A 17,290-nucleotide genomic window follows, 5' to 3' on the forward strand; every position below is an offset into this window, starting at 1 on the left:
TAATATATAATTTAGAGATATGTCCATTTAAAGGGAGGCAATTCCACAGTTGCAAAATTTTTCTTCATTAGGAAATCTTTAAACTTTCCACACCCCAGTGATGGGATGAGGTTTAGATGTGATGATAGTACTACTGTGTACCTTACAGGAATCCGACTCATTTTACTTGACTGTTCCAGCCTTCGCTTTCATCTGTGGTCCATGCTTCTTTTTCCCGCATTCCCACACCCCCAAATTATTATAATAGTGGTACTTGTTAAACAATTACTATGTACCAGGCATTGTACTAAGCGCTGGGATAGATACAAGATAATTGAGTTGAAAACAGTCCCTGTCCCACGTAGAACTCACAATCCTATTCCCCAGTTTACAGGTGAGGTAACTGAATCACAGAGAAGTTAAGCAACTTTCCCCAGGTCACATAGTAGATAAGTGGCAGAGCTGGGATTAGAACCTATGTCCATCTGACTCTCAGGCATGTTCTATCCACTAGCCCACCATGACTTTTTATGTATGTTTTCTTTTTCATAATATATTCCAAGTCTATGCATGCAGGATGACAGTTAAAATCCTTCATAGCACCTTACAAAGTATGCAGTCAAGACTTATTCTCCTTCTTGTCATTCAGTGCACACCCTCATGTCTCAGATATACAATAAAAGGAGAGAGAGGGATAGCAGAAAGATGAGGAGAAGAATGAGAAGGAAGAGGAAAAGCAAAATGTCATGTAGAAATCTCTCATAATGCATGTTCCCACTCTTCATGCTTTCTGTTGTGTCTGTTTTTCCCTTACCATTCTAAGAGTTGCTTAATACTGTTTTGATAGGGACTCCGGGTCTGGATTAGCAGATCTCTAGATATTAAACAATGGGCCATTGGAGAAGTTAAGACCCTGAGAACCAGTCTAGTTTTGAGAGAGTTGTTAAGTGCAGTTATTGAAGTGCAAAGGAAATAACACCTTTATAAAGATCTATATTTGTGTGTGCAACTATGTTTGGGTCAGAGTTGCTTGTTGGGGTGCTGGATTTTGCAGAAAAAGCATTTACAGGTATATTTCTATCCATTTGAAGGCTTGAAACTTGGCAAGAAAAGCCCCAGACCAGGATTTTTGTAGTCCCAAATTCTGCCCTTGATTCAGCCTCATTTTTGATTGTCCACAATAAAAAAACCCCAAAAACCCAACATCAAATGAGCATCCTCTGCCTGCATAAGTATTATTCTGGGCACAGGGATTCCTTGTATAGAATATAGAATAGACAATATTTTCAAGGCCTTTAGACTGTAACCTATCATGGTGAACTGATTAGCTTAGCACATAGTATTTAATAAATGCCATAAATAAATGATAGACTGGTTTCTCCCTGGTGCTTTTAATACAGTAAAGCAACACAAACACATTTGTGAGTTCACGTATGCTCCTTGGATACATACTCAGAGTAGGTACGAGGCAATTATGGGTTTTGAAGATAATTTTTCTGCATTTTTTTTTACCTTAAGTCTGTATAGGGGTGGACTTATGTAAAATTTCAACTTGATATTAGCAGAGATGATGTGCAGTCAATCAATAGTATTTATTGAGCACCTACTCTGTGCAGGGCACTGTACTAAACATTTGGGAGAAAACAAAAGCAATCATGGTACAATAGAATTAGGAGACATGATCCTGCCCTCACAGAGTTACATTCTAGAATAGGAGTTGGGGTGGGGGGGGACAGGCAATAAAATAAATTATAATAATTGTGGTATTTGTTAAGCAATTACTATGAGCTAAGCACTGTACTAAACGCTGGGATAGACACAAGATAATCAGGTCCTACCTGAGGCTCTGGACCTAGGTAAGAGGGAGAACAGGTATTGAATCTGTATTTTGCAGATGAGGGAACTGAAGCATAGAGAAGTTAAGTGACTTGCCCAAAATCACACAGCAGACAAATGGTGGAGCTGGGGTAAAAACCCAGGTCCTCTGACTCCAGGCCTGCGCTCTTTCCAGTAGGCCACACTACTTCTCCTCCTCATTTATTGACAGCTCCAGGATAGCAAGAACCCAGTTTATCATTTATTTGTGGCATTTATAGAGAGGTGAGAGAAGGAAAAGGAGATATGTTCATGAGGTAGTGCTTAAGTAACAGGGTATGTATGATGTGTATTTAAAATGCTGTGGGTGTTTAGGGGATGCAGACAGTAGGGGAGATCATGAAATGAGTATGTACTCACTGAATTACCCCATCCCAGTTTTTGATGAGCAAATAAATGGTTATTTGGGGACCACATAACAGAGCTCATTGTAGGCAGCTCGTTGAATGAAAAAGAAGTGGGAGGAAGAGGAGGAGGAGGAACAGAAGGGTGAGATTCATTAATTCATTCAATTATATCGCATGTTTACTGTGTGCAAAGCACTGTACTAAGTGCTAAGAGAGTAAATGTAACTAAGCAGAAACATTTCCTGCCCACAATGAGCTCACAGCCTAGAGGATGAGCTCATTGGATAAAGCAGGTGAGGGGAGTTGAGTTCATTAGAATAGCCATGACAAAGCAGGAAAGGAAAACTGATTCATTAAATCAGCCACAACAAGGATAGGAGGTGCAGAAGGGTAAGACACAGCAAAATGGAGAGATTTAATTCACTGTTTATCATAGCACTTGGGAGACTGTGATAGAAGTGAGTTTTTAAGTGCCTTTTTACCTTTTTCTTCTTTCTCCCTCCTCTATTCCTCCTTTTCCCCCTCCCCATTTCAATTCTGCTCACCTTACTGCTAGAGCTAAATTCTCCTTATAGAGAGAGTTAATTGAGGGCAGTAATGCCAGAGATCAAGAATTTCTGCTTGATGTGGAGAACGATTTAATTTTTTCTGAGTGGGGAGACATGTTCAGAATGACACTTTACAACTTTTGAGACAAAGTTAGTGTTTTTGGAGAAAAATACACCTAATTCCCCTTTGAATCAGCCTCAGCAACTTGAATATCAGACTGACAGACTGAATTTCAAACTCTGATCTTTAGAACTTTAATTTGTAATTGAATTAGCTATTAAAGAGCAGATAGAATAGATACCCTAATTCTGATTTATACAGGTAGATCGTTTGGATTTATCTTCCCAAGTTATAGATGCTATGAGACACTAGAAGGATAAATCATTTATTTGGGATCAAACAAATATGATTTTGTGTCCTATCATTATTGTTATGGAATTTGTTAAGCACTTCCTATGTGCCCAACACTGTTCTAAGCACTGGATGCAGTTCTGGCAATGCCTTTCCTGGATTATTTTAAATGGAAGAGTGCAGAGAAACGGAAGAAATGTTGTTCTATTACATGGCAAGACCTTTCACCCCTCAACCCCATGTCAGTTGGCTGTGGTCATTAGGTCCTGTGCAAATACCCAGATTGCCAAAAGATCACAGTATTTTTTTTTTTTTTTGCTACAGCACTCAAATCTGCATCTTTGTACTTTTGTACTCATCTATTCATTTAATATATTTGATCACTTCTTCCTCCTTTTTTTAAATTATGCATGTTCCCCCGTTAGAACTTTAAATTTCCTATGGACATAAAAGTTCATGTATTTTTTTCTTCTATTGTATCTGCCAATCACTTAGCACAGGGCTTTGGTGAAAAAGTATTTAGTAAGTACTTACTATGAGCCAAGCACTGGGATAGAATCATAGTTATCAGTAAACATAAAGATTGCACTAGGTCTTCGATAAATACTATTGCTCGATTTCAGTGGGAAGTCTCCTAGAATAAGAATTAAGAGATTCATATGCCCCAGCTCTTCTGCAGTAGCTAGATGCTCTGAAAGTCAGTCAATTGTATTTGAGTACTTACTGTGTGCAGTGCACTGTACTAAGCTCTTGGGAGAGTACCTATAACAATAAACAGACACATTGCCTGCCCACAGTGAGCTTGCAGTCTAGATAAATAAATGAATTCCTTAATTATTTTACTGGATTTATATAATGCCTACTCTATGGAGAGTATTGTACTACGTACTTGGAAGAGTAAAGCTGATAATGGAGTCTCCCTTCATAGAAAATGAATGAACCCCATTGCTGTAACCAAAGACTTAGGGAACGTGTTCAGAACTGTAATGCCATTGGTTTGCCACTCACCTTCTATCTCCTTTGACATCATATTCCCACTGAGACAGAGGGTTTAACAAGTGATTGGGCACTCGGAGGTATAACGTATTGCAAAGTGCACTTGATTATTTTATGTGCAAGTATTATTTATTACTGAAATGGCAGAGACATCAAAACACTACTGTGCTGTAGCTTGTGCTGTGCTGTGGGGAAGCAGTGTGACCTAGTGGAAAGGGAACAGGTCTGAGAGTCAAAGGCCCTGGGTTCTAATCTCAGGTCTGCCATTTACCTGCTTTGTGATCTTGGGCAAGTCCCTCATCTGAAAAATGGAGATTCAATTCCTGTTCTCTCTCCTACTTACTTTGTGAGGACCATGAGGGATGTGAGTATTCTGTATCTATCCTAGTGCTTAGTACAGTGCTTGGAATATAGTAAATGCTTAACAGGTACCACAATTATTATAGACCAGCATGTTGTCAGAGTCACCTCTTTGGAAGCTGCTGCAGTTTTTTCCCCCTATGTTTGCCAGATGTTTTCAGGATACCTGCTGAGGCGGTCCACCAGGTGAGATAGCCTAGCTGATTTTTCAGTTAGACACCTTCACAAAAGCCCAGGTGACATTCCCTTTTTTCTGGCTGCTTCCCTCCAGCACCATGGGGGAGGTGTAGGGCAGACTTGGCTGGGACATGGGAGACTACAAGAGAAGCCAAAGCCATGGTTCCTTCCCTTGCCTCCCAATCAATCAATCATCAATCAATCGTATTGAGAGCTTACTGAGTGCAGAGCACTGTACTAAGTGCTTGGGAAGTACAAGTTGGCAACATATAGAGATGGTCCCTACCCAACAGTGGGCTCACAGTCTAGAAGGGGGAGACAGAGAACAAAACATATTAACAAAATAAAATAAATAGAATAGATATGTACAAGTTAAATAAATAGAGTAATAAATATGTACAAACATATATACATATATACAGGTGCTGTGGGAAAGGGAAGGAGGTAAGGTGGAGGGGATGGAGAGGGGGAGGACAGGGAGAGGAAGGAGGGGGCTCAGTCTGGGAAGGCCTCCTGGAGGAGGTGACTGTTCCCAAGACTGTCCCCAAGACAGTCCCAAGACTGTTTCCTTTCCTGTCAAATGGGAAAATAAGGCCTACTGGCTAGCTGTGTTACAAACAACTATGCCTATTGAGGAATTGAGTATTTAGGCAAAGTATTTAATTTTCCAGAAAAAGGATTCCTTTTCGGTATAACTCAAATATCATCATTATTCCTAATCAAAGCTGTCTATGTGAATTGAATGCACTTTTCTTCTTTTGTTGTTTCTACTTTGTTTTTATCCTGAACAGGATACAAATATAATGTTTTATTTTTCTCCCAGTCACATCGCTACCAAGGAATCATATAGAAAACCTCTTCCATGTCACACATGAAGCCATGGGGGGTGTGGGGTGTGTGTGTGTGTGTGTGTGTGTGTGTGTGTGTGTGTGTGTGTGTGTGTGTGTGTGTGTGTTCACAATGCAATCAATTCACAGGTTAGGCCAGGCGACCAGTCTCCACCTAGACTTCTGTCAAACTGTGTGGTTAGGATTAGGAGTAGGAAATCAAAAACTGGGCAAGGTGCAGTGTGACAGACACAACAGTAAATGCCATGAATGTTATCACCATCATTTAACACTCTCACAGGAAATCCTACTCTCCGCTTCAGGACTTCAAAGGTCCCCCTTAGTTCTCCTGGGGACTAATTTCTCTTTTCTCTTTCCTAATCTGAAAGTGCTGGCAGATCTTTTATTTCCACTAACAAATTGCTAGTGACACTCCATTCCTTCATCTCCTCTCCATTGTCAAATAAACAATAACCAAGAAATCCCTTAGACTGTACAAGATCTCCCTAGGTTCTGGGGTTTAACCTGCTTTTAAGAACCCTAATAAGCATTGCATTTTGTATTCCAAGCCCTCACCAAATAGTTTTGCTTTGTCCTATTCATTTATTTTTCCCTGGATTTATTTTTCTTCACTTTTAAGCCCCTATCCATTCTGCTTCTGCTTAGTTCCCTTTGCAGGCAGAGATGGCTCAGAAACCAGCAAGATACCCAATCATTTGGCTTACTTTTAAACTCTTAACAAATCTTTATAAAATGCACTCGAGTCCCATATAGAAAAATATATGGCAGCACTAAATCTTTCAAAGGTCTGGGATTTATTTCTTTATTTAGATATTGTGTGACAGTTGGAAAAAATGAAAAGAATTTGCTGCCTAACAACTTTGGCAGCCCCAACCCTGTTTTCAGTCCAGGAAAGTAATGTTCATCCCTCTTCAACTTAGTTCATCTTGAGCAAGTCTCAGTGGACTTGGGGACTCAGCCAGCTTCCTGGTGGGTATCTCCTGATTGGCCCTGAACTGTGATCACGAAATTGATAGCTGACATTCCTTAGTCCTGGTGGACCCGTCTTCTCCTTGGCCCCTTCCATTTTTCTTCCCCATCTCCCACCAATCTCACTAGACCTGGGGCCACCTGTGCCAGGAGTAGAGGGAAGAGAGATGAGTAGGAATGGTATGAACTCTCAGGTTTCCTAGAACAGGAGCAAAGGAGTGGGTAGAGATTCAAGTTTGTCCAGGATTTCTTTTAATGGCATTTTTTATGCATCAAGCACTATTCTAAGTTCTGGGCTAAATACAAGTAAATCAGCTGGACATGGCCCCTGTCCCACATGAGGCTCACAGTGTAATAATAACTGGGGTATTTAAGTGTTTACTATATGTCAAGCACTGTACTAAGTGCTGAGTTAGATACATGATAATTATAATAATAATAAATAATTTTGGTATTTCTTAAGCACTTACTATGTGCCAAGCACTGTTTAAAGTGCTGGGGGAGATACAAGGTAATCAGGTTGTCCCACGTGGGGCTCACAGTCTTAATCTCAATTTTCCAGATGAGGGAACTGAGACCCAGGGAAGTTGTGACTTGCCCAAAGTCACACAGCTGACAAGTGGCAGAGCTGGGATTAGAACCCATGACCTCTGACTCCCAAGCCCATGCTCTTTCCACTGAGCCAGGCTGCTTCTCTGATTAGGTTATTAGGTACCACATGGGGCTCACAGTCTAAGTAGTAGGGAGAACAGGTATTGAATCCTCATTTTACAGTTAAGGAAATTGAGGCACAGAGAAGTTCAGTGATTTGCTGTAGGTCACCCTACAGGCAAGTGGCAGAGGCCAGTTTAGAACCCAGCTCTTCTGACTCCCAGGCCTGTGGTCTTTCCCCTAGGCCAAGCTGCTTAGTTAGGCATGAGGCAGCAAGTCTGTTCTGTATAGAACAGTACCTAGAATGGAATTCTCCATTTAAAATTTCAGTTGGGAACAAAACAAGTTACTGGTATAGCTGTGGGAAGAGTTAAAGGCTTCCAGTATGTTAGTTATAGGACAAAACATTCCAACCCATCTTTAGTCATTGAACACCAGGTGATTTGGAAAGTTATTATCATTCCAGCAGGCAGGAATGATAATCTCTCCACGCCTTATGGCAGGGGAAGAGATGACAGTTTTAAAAAATGCTGTGTTCTGTCTGCTGCTCTAAGACTGTAAAAAACCTCAGTATGCTTCTCATTTTGAGCAAAACGTCGACTGGATGGAGCAGCCAATTCCTTAAATCATAGCTCGGTGCACTCAACCGCAGAAATCATTTTCAAACAGAATGTATATCATGTTAAGTCAGAGAATCATGTACTAAATGTCCCCTATATAAATCTTGCTTCTGGGTGGTGGCAGAGTGATTAGCAAATTCCAGGTATTTTTCCATTTATTCCATACTGTAAAAGTAAGTAGTTATTTTTTATGCCTTCATAGTTATAAATTGCAAAAGAACTAGGTCTTGAGGTTTACCCATAGCCGATGATCCTCCCCTCTGTTGACACAACTGTTTTTTGCTTCAAACAATACGAAAAACCCAGCCCACACACTTCACGCTTCCTTCACCAATGTATGTACTATACCTTGATCTTGTCTCTCTTGCTGTTGTCCCCTTGCTCACCTCTTCACTCTGGTTTGGAACTCCCTGCCACTTCATATCTGACAGACCACCACTCTCCACATCTTCAAAGCCCTATTAAAATTCTATTGCCTTAGAGCAGGGGCCTGGGAATCACAAGGACCTGGGTTCTAGTCCTGACTCTGCCACTTGTCTGCTGTGTGAACTTAAGCAAGTCACTTCACTTCTCTGTGCCTGTTACCTCATCTGTAAAATGGGAATTAAGATGTGAGCCCCATGTGGGGCATGGATTGTGTCCAACCCAATTACTTTGTATCTACCCCACAGCTTAGAGCAGTGCTTGGTACATAGTAAGCGCTTAACAAATATCATAAAAAAAAGAAACACTTCCCTGACTAGCCTCTCATCTCCCCACCTTGTTCTCCCTCTCTTCTGCATCGCCTGTGCCCTGGGGTCTGTATCTCTTGAGGATTTGCATATGTACCCTACCCCAGCCCCACAGCACTTATGTACATATCCTTATACTCTGCTGCTTCCCCTATCTGTAATTAATTTTGTCTGTCTTCCCCTCTAGACTGTAGTGTCCATGAGGGCAGGGTTCATGTCTACCAACTCTAATGAATTACACTCTCCCTAGCAGGTAGCACCCAGTAAATGGGAAGCAGCATGGCCTAGAGGCAAGAGCATGGGCTTGCGAGTCAGAAGGCATGGGTTGTAAACCCGGCTCTGCCACTTTTCTACTGTGTGACCTTGGGCAAGTCACGTAAATTCTCTGTGCCTCAGTTCCCTCATCTTTAAAATGGGGATTAAGATTGTGAGCCCCATGTAGGACAGAGACTGTATCCAACCTGATTACCTTGAATCTACCACAGCACTTAGATCATTTATCTATGAAAGCATTCAGGACACGTCACCCCATTCCCCAAAATCCCCAAGTGGTTGCCCATCCACCTTCCATACCAAGCAAATACTCTTCACCATTGGCTTTAAAGCACTCATCACTTTGCCCCCTCCTACCTCACCTCGCTACTCTTGTACTACCACCCTTCCTGCGCACTTTGCTCCTCTAATCTTAACCTTCTCACTGTACCTTGATCTTACCTATATTGTCACCGACCCCTCACTCATGTCCTGTCTCTGGTCTGGAAAGCCCTTCCTCTTCAAATCTGATAGATAACTCTCCCCCCTCCCCCTTCCATCCAAAGCCTTCCTGTAGGCATAACTCCTCCAAGAGGCCTTCCCTGACTAAGCAACCCCTTTCCTCTTCTCCCAGTCCCTTCTGCATGGCCCTGATTTGCTCCCTTTGTTCTTCCCCCTACCCCCATCCCCAAAGCACTTATGTGCACATGTAATTTGTTTATGATAATGTCTGTCTCCCCATCTAGACTTGTAAGCTCCCTGTGGGCAGGGAAAGTGTCTGTTTATTGTTGTAGTGTACTCTTCCAAATGCTTAGTACAGTGCTCTGCACACAGTAAGATCCCTATAAATACCAATGAATGAATAGATGAACAGTACTTGGCACATAGTAAGTGCTTAACAAATACCAGTATTATTATTATTATTATGTGTTCAGTAGCTACCAATGATTAATTTTTTTTCTTTCTGCTCTCTTCCTCTTCCATCTCTATTACAGAATATCTCTATGCATAACGCTGTCGGAGGAACTCTGACGGGACCTGGATCCCACCAGCTCGGTAACACCAGGATGCCCAACCATGACACCAGTGTGGTGATTCAGCAAGCTATGCCGTCCCCTCAGTCCAGCTCCGTCATCACGCAAGCACCTTCCACGAACCGACAGATCGGGTAAGTCAACCTCTTCCGCGTCCTCTGAAGGAAGCGGCAGCAGGTTTGATGTCTGATTTAAGGCGGCTGAGCCACACGGATCTTGAACCTGTTGACATGCGTGCCCCTTCCCCACTCCCCAGACGGGGCCGAGTGAGATCAAAATGGTGTCTCAGGCGATTTGATATCGGGAAATTGAGTAATGCCAAGGGTGTGAGGGGTGGCTTTAGAAGAGAAGGTGGACAGTTGCTCAAACGTCTCTGGTTCTGGATGCTGCATTTATTTTGGGACTCCTTGAAAATAATTATAAAGCCAGACTACAAAATTCAAGGTTTTGTTCACAATTTTGAATGAGAGTTTAAATCTCAAAGAAGTACTATTCAGTAGGAACAGCACAGGACTGGAAGTCAGGAGAACCAGATTCTAGTCCAGCTCTCCCAAAACTGAGTTGTCACTTCACCTCCTTTATCTTCAGTTTCCCCAGATGTGAAACTGGACCAATAAAAATTTCCTTTCTCATACAAAACGCTGTAAGAAAAATACTTCAAGGTCACTGAGGGAATAAAAGCTAGAATAATATACAAACTGGTCCAAGATACAGAACCTCTACTCAGTTTTCTGTGTTTCAGTAAAGAATGAGACACTAACCCTTCCTACATTACACTCATGCTACAAATGAATATCAGTGGTTCTCGAGTCCAGCCACCTAATAATTTTGGTGCAGCCATCAATAAAATAATCAAAATCATAAATGCTCTCGAGATCTTCATTTTTCAGATACTGTGAGAAGTCCTCATTGGGCTAGTACTCTTCAGCTAAAAACTATTTATCAAGATTAGGCTAATCTCAAAGTATGGCCCCAGTAAAATATCCTTTGAGGAGCACAGTGTTAGACAAAATAAACACACTGTCTAGACTTGTTCAAGCTAATTTACACTGGTTTTAACTCGTGTTCATTGCTTCAGTTTGAGCTACTTTTCTAAAACAAAAAAAAAAACACCAAACAAACAAAAAAATGGCACTCCTTTCTCTCAGGCTACCCTGTACTGAGAAGTATTACCACTAATACTGGGGCATTCTGTCCCTGTATATGCTGAACACTTTTAGGCAGAGGATAAAAGGACTGCAAATTATGGAAGCCTCTCTGGTGGGTAGGGAGTAGATGGAGCACAGGGAGAGAGAGAGGGAGGAACCTGTCAGAGATATGAGCTGGCCTGGCCCAGGTGAGATTGGGATGGGTTTCAGGACCGGGAGACTGTGATACGTGGTGGGTCGAGGGAGCAGCATGAACAAGAGATGGACACATCCAAGAGAAGCTGGAAGAAAACTGGAGCAGACAGAAGCAGCTGGTAGGGAAGCCAATCATTACAGGAAGCTGTCATCATCTTCATTAATGGTATTTATTGAATACTCATTATGTGTAGGACACTGCACTAAGCACTTGGGAGAGTACAGTACAATAAAGTTAGCAGACACTTTCCCTGCCTGCCCCCACCCCAGACGCTGTGGGAATTACCCATCAGTAATAGTGACTGTGAAGCAAAATTATTTGTCATTGGCACCTCTCAACCTATCTGCTTTTACTGCCACTTGGGAAGAATTCACTCTAATAATCAAGTGTCAGAGGAGAGTCATACCCATTTTTTCATGAAATAAATTTAGTTTTCCCTTAGAGAGATTTGTTGCCTAGCTGAATGCTTGACTTTGAAGAGACCATGGTTGAATTAGCAAAAATGTCTCTGAAAGTGTCTTTTCTTCTGAAATGACTTTGGGGATAACAACTTAAATTGAGGACCTGGACTTTTTGCAGAATTAGATGAATTCATAAGGGTGACAGTGCTCAAATCCCAAATGACTCTTTTAGATAATGACTTGACTATGGACAGTCACTTCACAGCTACACTAGCTAATTATAATTATTTTATTTTTCCTTGAAGGAAAAAAAAATGTGCTCGAGTTTATGAGCTGTTTTACTAACATTCTTTTCCCTTAGAGTTCTCCCAAAATCCCCCTTCCCCTCTCCAGAGCCCTGAGGCACTGAAGTACTAAACACTTGGTGCAAATGTGAGCTAGAACAGTGCTGTATTGTGGATCACTATTTCGAAGATTGACCTTAACACCAATGTAATTGGTTATGGTCCCTAAAACTGGCCCAGTCACTCATTCATTTATTCAATCGTATTTATTGAGCACTTACTGTGTGCAAAGCACTGTACTAACAATGGCCTCACAGTCTAGAAGGGGGAGATGGACAACATAACAAAACAAGTAGACAGGTGTCAAAACCGTCAGAATAAATAGAAATATAGCTATATGCAGATCATTACTAAAATAGAGTAGTAAATATGTACAAGTAAAATAAAGTAAAAAATATGTACATATATATGTGTTGGGAGGAAAAGGGGGTAGGGAAGAGGGAGGGAGGGGGGCAATGGGGAGGGGAGGAGGAGAGGAAAAAGGGGGCTCAATCTGGGAAGGCCTCCTGGAGGAGGTGAGCTCTCAGATCCAGAAGCATAGGTTTGGGTAACATTTGCGAATCATCCAACAGTGCATCTGTGTGGGTGTTGTGGGTTTACCTATACACACATGCTTCTCTGACATGATCTTCCAGTTTCTTCCCTAATCCTGGGATGTTTTGTTTCTTTCCTGGCATGTCCTAGGAGATAATTGCTGCTTTTTGGACTCTGAGTCACTGCTAAGCTCTGGAGTGACTTGTTTTTTTTTCTTCTCTTTAGATTTTTCCCCAAAGTGCCTGCTGCGTTGATTCAAAAGTACACATTCTGTCATTTCCATTTATCTCCATGTAACCCATCCTCAGACTGGTTGGGGATTAACATCGAGTGTGCAAGGGGGAGGAGCACCGTCTATCTCTCTGGAGGATTTGATAGTGAACGCTAGGTGGTAAAACATTAGGAAGGCTGCTCCCTACCCCCTCCCGGCCAAGAGGAAATGAGTACTTATTTTAAAACGTGAGTTTCCTCTAGAGGCCGTGTTTTGAAATGAACGTTTGAAATTGCAGATATCTTATTTGAAAGCTTACACAGAACCATATTGTAGCAATATTCTGATTTTTATCACAACCTCAAATATTTAAGCGTCAAAATCTGGCCAAGCCACCTGCAAATGTTTGCGGTGGCCACTGGCCAACCAAAACAGCAAACGGCAATGAAAGTCCTCATTCAGGCCCAGTGCTGGAGCTCTGATCCAGCCATGGGACCGGGACCCACCTGTGCCCACGCATGGTGTATTTTGCTGCGATGAGTGGATGTGTTCACAGCTGGAATTCCCGGTAGGACTTCTCGACTCCCTTCCTCTGCTCTCCCTCCGACTCCTTGCTTTCCCTACCAGTCCCCTGAATTTTCTCTTTCTCTCCTGGCCCCACGGCCCCCATCCCACACTCGATCTCTGAACAAAGGGGACACGGATCGATTATGTAGCCGGAGTCTGCGGACTGAGAGGCGACGAATTATTCTGCAAATCTTAGTGGAGACATGTGCGCATAGGATTGCTGACATTAAACTACTGTGGCTACTGACTAGGCTCTGAGCCAGGCTAGTCCAGTAAGTGCTCAATAAATACCATCGATTGACAGGAATGCAGAGAGTCACAGCAATAATAGTAAAGAGGAGGGACATGAGCTAGGAGACCTTACCTCTGAACTGTCATCCCCCCATCACGCGCAGCTCAGAGTAGGAAGTGGTATTGTCATAGGAGCATGCCAGCAGGTTAGTATAAAAATCCCACATTGTACGCATATCGTTAGGTTGTGTAGAAAATCCCCCATTAAGCCCTAGAGTGTGGGAGGCCTTCTCCAACTAGTAAGTACTTGTGCATGAGGGGAACACTCAGATGCATTGCCGGGAAGGGTGCCGTTGGCTGATTGATGGCATAACACTGGAAGATAAGCTTCCCAGATGGAAAGGGGGAAAAAAAAAGACAGCCAGGCAGCATGGGGGGAAAACAAGATTGGAGACAAGCATTTGTAAAAGGCATTGGAAAGCAGATAAACTGAGTCAGCCCTTGGTGAAAATGAGTGCCGGTGATTCAGAGCATGCAGTTCAAAACAGAATCTAGTGTGGTGTCATTTTAAGGGATATCATGGAAGAAGTTCATTCATTCAGCTCCTCAGAGAAGAAGTGGTTTGCGGGGGTACAGGATATGATAGGGGAGCAATCTACTGCCAGCCCAGGATGCTCATTTCTCTATGTAGTAGTAATGGTATTTATTAAGGGTCTGTTGTGAAAATGCAATGGAAGCAGATTCTTTTTTTTCCTAGCATAGATAATTTGTTCACAGTAGCTAATGCTTGGGTGAATAGGTCAGTACATCCTCAAACACACAGCTTTCCAGAAAATAACCACTTCTCTTTTGAGTTATAAACTGGCAGAAATAACTCTCTCAGTATTTTTGCAAGGACAGCAGTGTAAACAATTTGGAGTGCTTTTTTCAGTCATTCAGTCATACTTATTGAGCACTTACTGTATTGGACTCTCACAGGTGATTGGAAGGATTCTGGAAACGTCGTCTTCTTGTTGGGCCAGAATCACTTTAGGTTCTCATCCTTGTGTGCAGGGATTGAGTCTACCAACTCTTTTGTATTGTACTCTCCCAAGCGCTTATTCATTCATTCATTCAATAGTATTTATTGAGAGCTTACTGTGTGCAGAGCACTGTACTAAGCACTTGGAAAGTACAAGTTGACAACATGTAGAGACGGTCCCTACCCAACAACAGGCTCACAGTCTAGAAGGGGGAGACACACAACAAAACAAGACGTATTAACAAAATAAAAGAAATAGAATAATAAATATGTACAAGTAAAATAGAGTAATAAATCTGTACAAACATATATACAGGTGCCGTGGGGAGGGGAAGGAGGTAGGGTGGGGGGATGGGGAGGGGGAGAGGAATGGGGGGCTTAGTCTGGGAAGGCCTCCTGGAAGAGGTGATCTCTCAGTAGGGCTTTGAAGGGAGGAAGAGAGCTAGCTTGGTGGATGTGTGGAGGGAGGGCTTTCCAGGCCAGGAGGAGGACATGGGCTGGGGGTCGATGGCCGGACAGGTGAGAACGAGGCACAGTGAGGAGGTTAGGAGCAGAGGGTGTGGGCTGGGCTGTAGAAGGAAAGAAGGGAGGAGAGGTAGGAGGGGGTGAGGTGATGGAGAGCCTTGAAGCCGAGAGTGAGGAGTTTTTGCCTGATGCATAGGTTGACTGGTAGCCCCTGGAGATTTTTGAGGAGGGGAGTAATATGCCCAGAGCGTTTCTGCACAAAGATGATCCGGACAACAGCAGGAAGTATAGACTGAAGTGGGGAGAGACAGGAGGATGGGAGATCAGAGAGGAGGCTGATGCAGTAATCCAGTTGGGATAGGATGAGAGATTGAACCAGCAGGGTAGCAGTTTGGATGGAGAGGAAAGGACGGATCTTGGCCATGTTGCAGAGGTGAGAGCGGCAGTTTTTGGTGACGGATTGGATGTGAGGGGTGAACAAGAGAGCAGAGTTGAGGATGACACCAAGGTTGCGGACTTGTGAGATGGGAAGGATGGTAGTGCCGTCTACAGTGACGGGAAAGTCAGGGAGAGGGCAGGATTTGGGAGGGAAGATAAGGAGTTCAGTCTTGGACATATTGAGTTTTAGATGGCGGGCAGACATCCAGATGGAGATGTCCTGAAGGCAGGAGGAGACCCGAGTCTGAAGGGAGGGAGACAGAGCAGGGGCAGAGATGTCTATTTGGGTGTCATCAGCGTAGAGATGATCGTTGAAGCCGTGGGAGCGAATGAGTTCACCAGGGGAGTGAGTGTAGATAGAGAACAGAAGGGGACCAAGAACTGAAAGCTTATTGAAGTGCTCTGCACACAGTAAGCACTCGAGGAAATACTACTGATCTAGTGTAGGAAGTTTTGCTCACCACCATCTCTAAAACTCCAGCTGACATAAGAAGGAGTTGCTTGTGAATATGTTAGGGGTATCAGGAAGGGGTTGAGAGAGGCCCGATTTTGAAAGGAAATTATTTGTAATCCTTTAACGTTATGTAATGCTGTATTATGCCCTAAATATATGCATGCATTATTGCTGATGATTTTTATAGGTGTGTTGCATCTGTATTAAATATATTTTGCTAATTGTTTTGGCATATTCCAATGGAGATAAGTATCGATCAAACTTTAGAATTATAAATGTTTGGTGGCAAAGAAATGTTAAACAACAAACTTATTTATAATTTGCTAATGCAAATTCAGTCACATTTGGGCAAACATATATTAAATCCACTGTTCAAGGAAAGTGTAGATACACTAAAGGATAAAGCTTATTTTGATTATTAGGAGCGAAGTTGGGATTTACAGAGTATTGATCCATAGCCATTGTCTAGGAGGATAAACATCACACAACTTCCCTTCCCTTGCCTTTTAATAATAATAATGATAGCATTTATTAAGCGCTTACTATGTGCAAAGCACTGTTCTAAGCTTTCATGTTGTCCCACGGGCGGCTCACAGTCTTAATCCCCATTTTACAGATGAGGTAACTGAGGCCCAGAGAAGTTAAGTGACTTGCCCAAAGTCACACAGCTGGCAATTGGTGGAGCCGGAATTTGAACCCATGACCTCTGACTCCAAAGCCCGTGCCCTTTCCACTGAGCCACGCTGTATCAATCAGTCATTTATTGATCGCTTAGTGTGTACAGTCACCTGTACTAAGCACTTGGAGGAGTACAGTAAAAACATAGTTGGTCAACACATTCTCTGTCCACAATAAGCTTACTATGAACCATTTCTTATTTTAGGTTCCAGATGTAGCTATGCTTAAGGAATGAAAAATAGTAGTTAAAATATAAATGTAACTTAGTTTCTCCTCCTTCCTGCATAGGACACAGTGAAATTCTGTCTGAAGTCTAGGCCTCTTCCCATTGGGCCAAGACCCATCTCTAAGATAGCTGGAAACTCACCCTGAGTAATGAAGATCACAAGACTTTATGCCCTCCTCTGTATTCCGTGCAGTGTGCCTCACTGTGAAAATAGCATCATTGTTTGACAGATGCCTGATATCATGCCTTCCTGGGATTATTTCTGAGAGTTCTCAAGAGGTGTATGTCCCGTGTGTGTCTCCTGTGAAATCCCCATGAAGAGCCACAAGAGCCACCTCTGACAAGGCCCCTACCAGTCTCTCTACTAAAAGGGTTTTATATGTGGAATGAAATTTTAAGTACCCGTGCTTGGCAAAATATAATGTTTCTTAGTGTTCTGAAGTTGTTTTGCTACATAATAGAGTGCCAAGTGAAGGGACACAGTCAAATGGTCTGAGTTCAGACCTGTGTTCCCAGGAAAAGTGAAATTGTGATCCCGGCACTAGGGTTCACACTCTGGGGCTTGGGGGCATCCTTTGACATCTAGGCATCTCAATTTCCCATCAGCAAAATGGTAAGTCAGTCCGGTCTCAGCATC

The 17,290-nt window shown here is 42.6% G+C and overlaps 1 protein-coding gene across 1 annotated transcript in view; it reads left to right on the plus strand.

The window, feature by feature from the left end:
• The window catches only part of CREB5 (cAMP responsive element binding protein 5), a 404,059-nt gene that overhangs the window by 106,614 nt on the left and 280,155 nt on the right, over nucleotides 1-17,290 (plus strand). The window contains exon 5 of the mRNA XM_038765997.1: nucleotides 9,701-9,873. Coding sequence (XP_038621925.1) covers nucleotides 9,701-9,873 — 173 coding nt within the window. The remainder of the gene's footprint in view (nucleotides 1-9,700; nucleotides 9,874-17,290) is intronic.

Source organism: Tachyglossus aculeatus, chromosome 2 (genome assembly GCF_015852505.1).
Source record: "Tachyglossus aculeatus isolate mTacAcu1 chromosome 2, mTacAcu1.pri, whole genome shotgun sequence".
Classification (NCBI taxonomy): domain Eukaryota; kingdom Metazoa; phylum Chordata; class Mammalia; order Monotremata; family Tachyglossidae; genus Tachyglossus; species Tachyglossus aculeatus.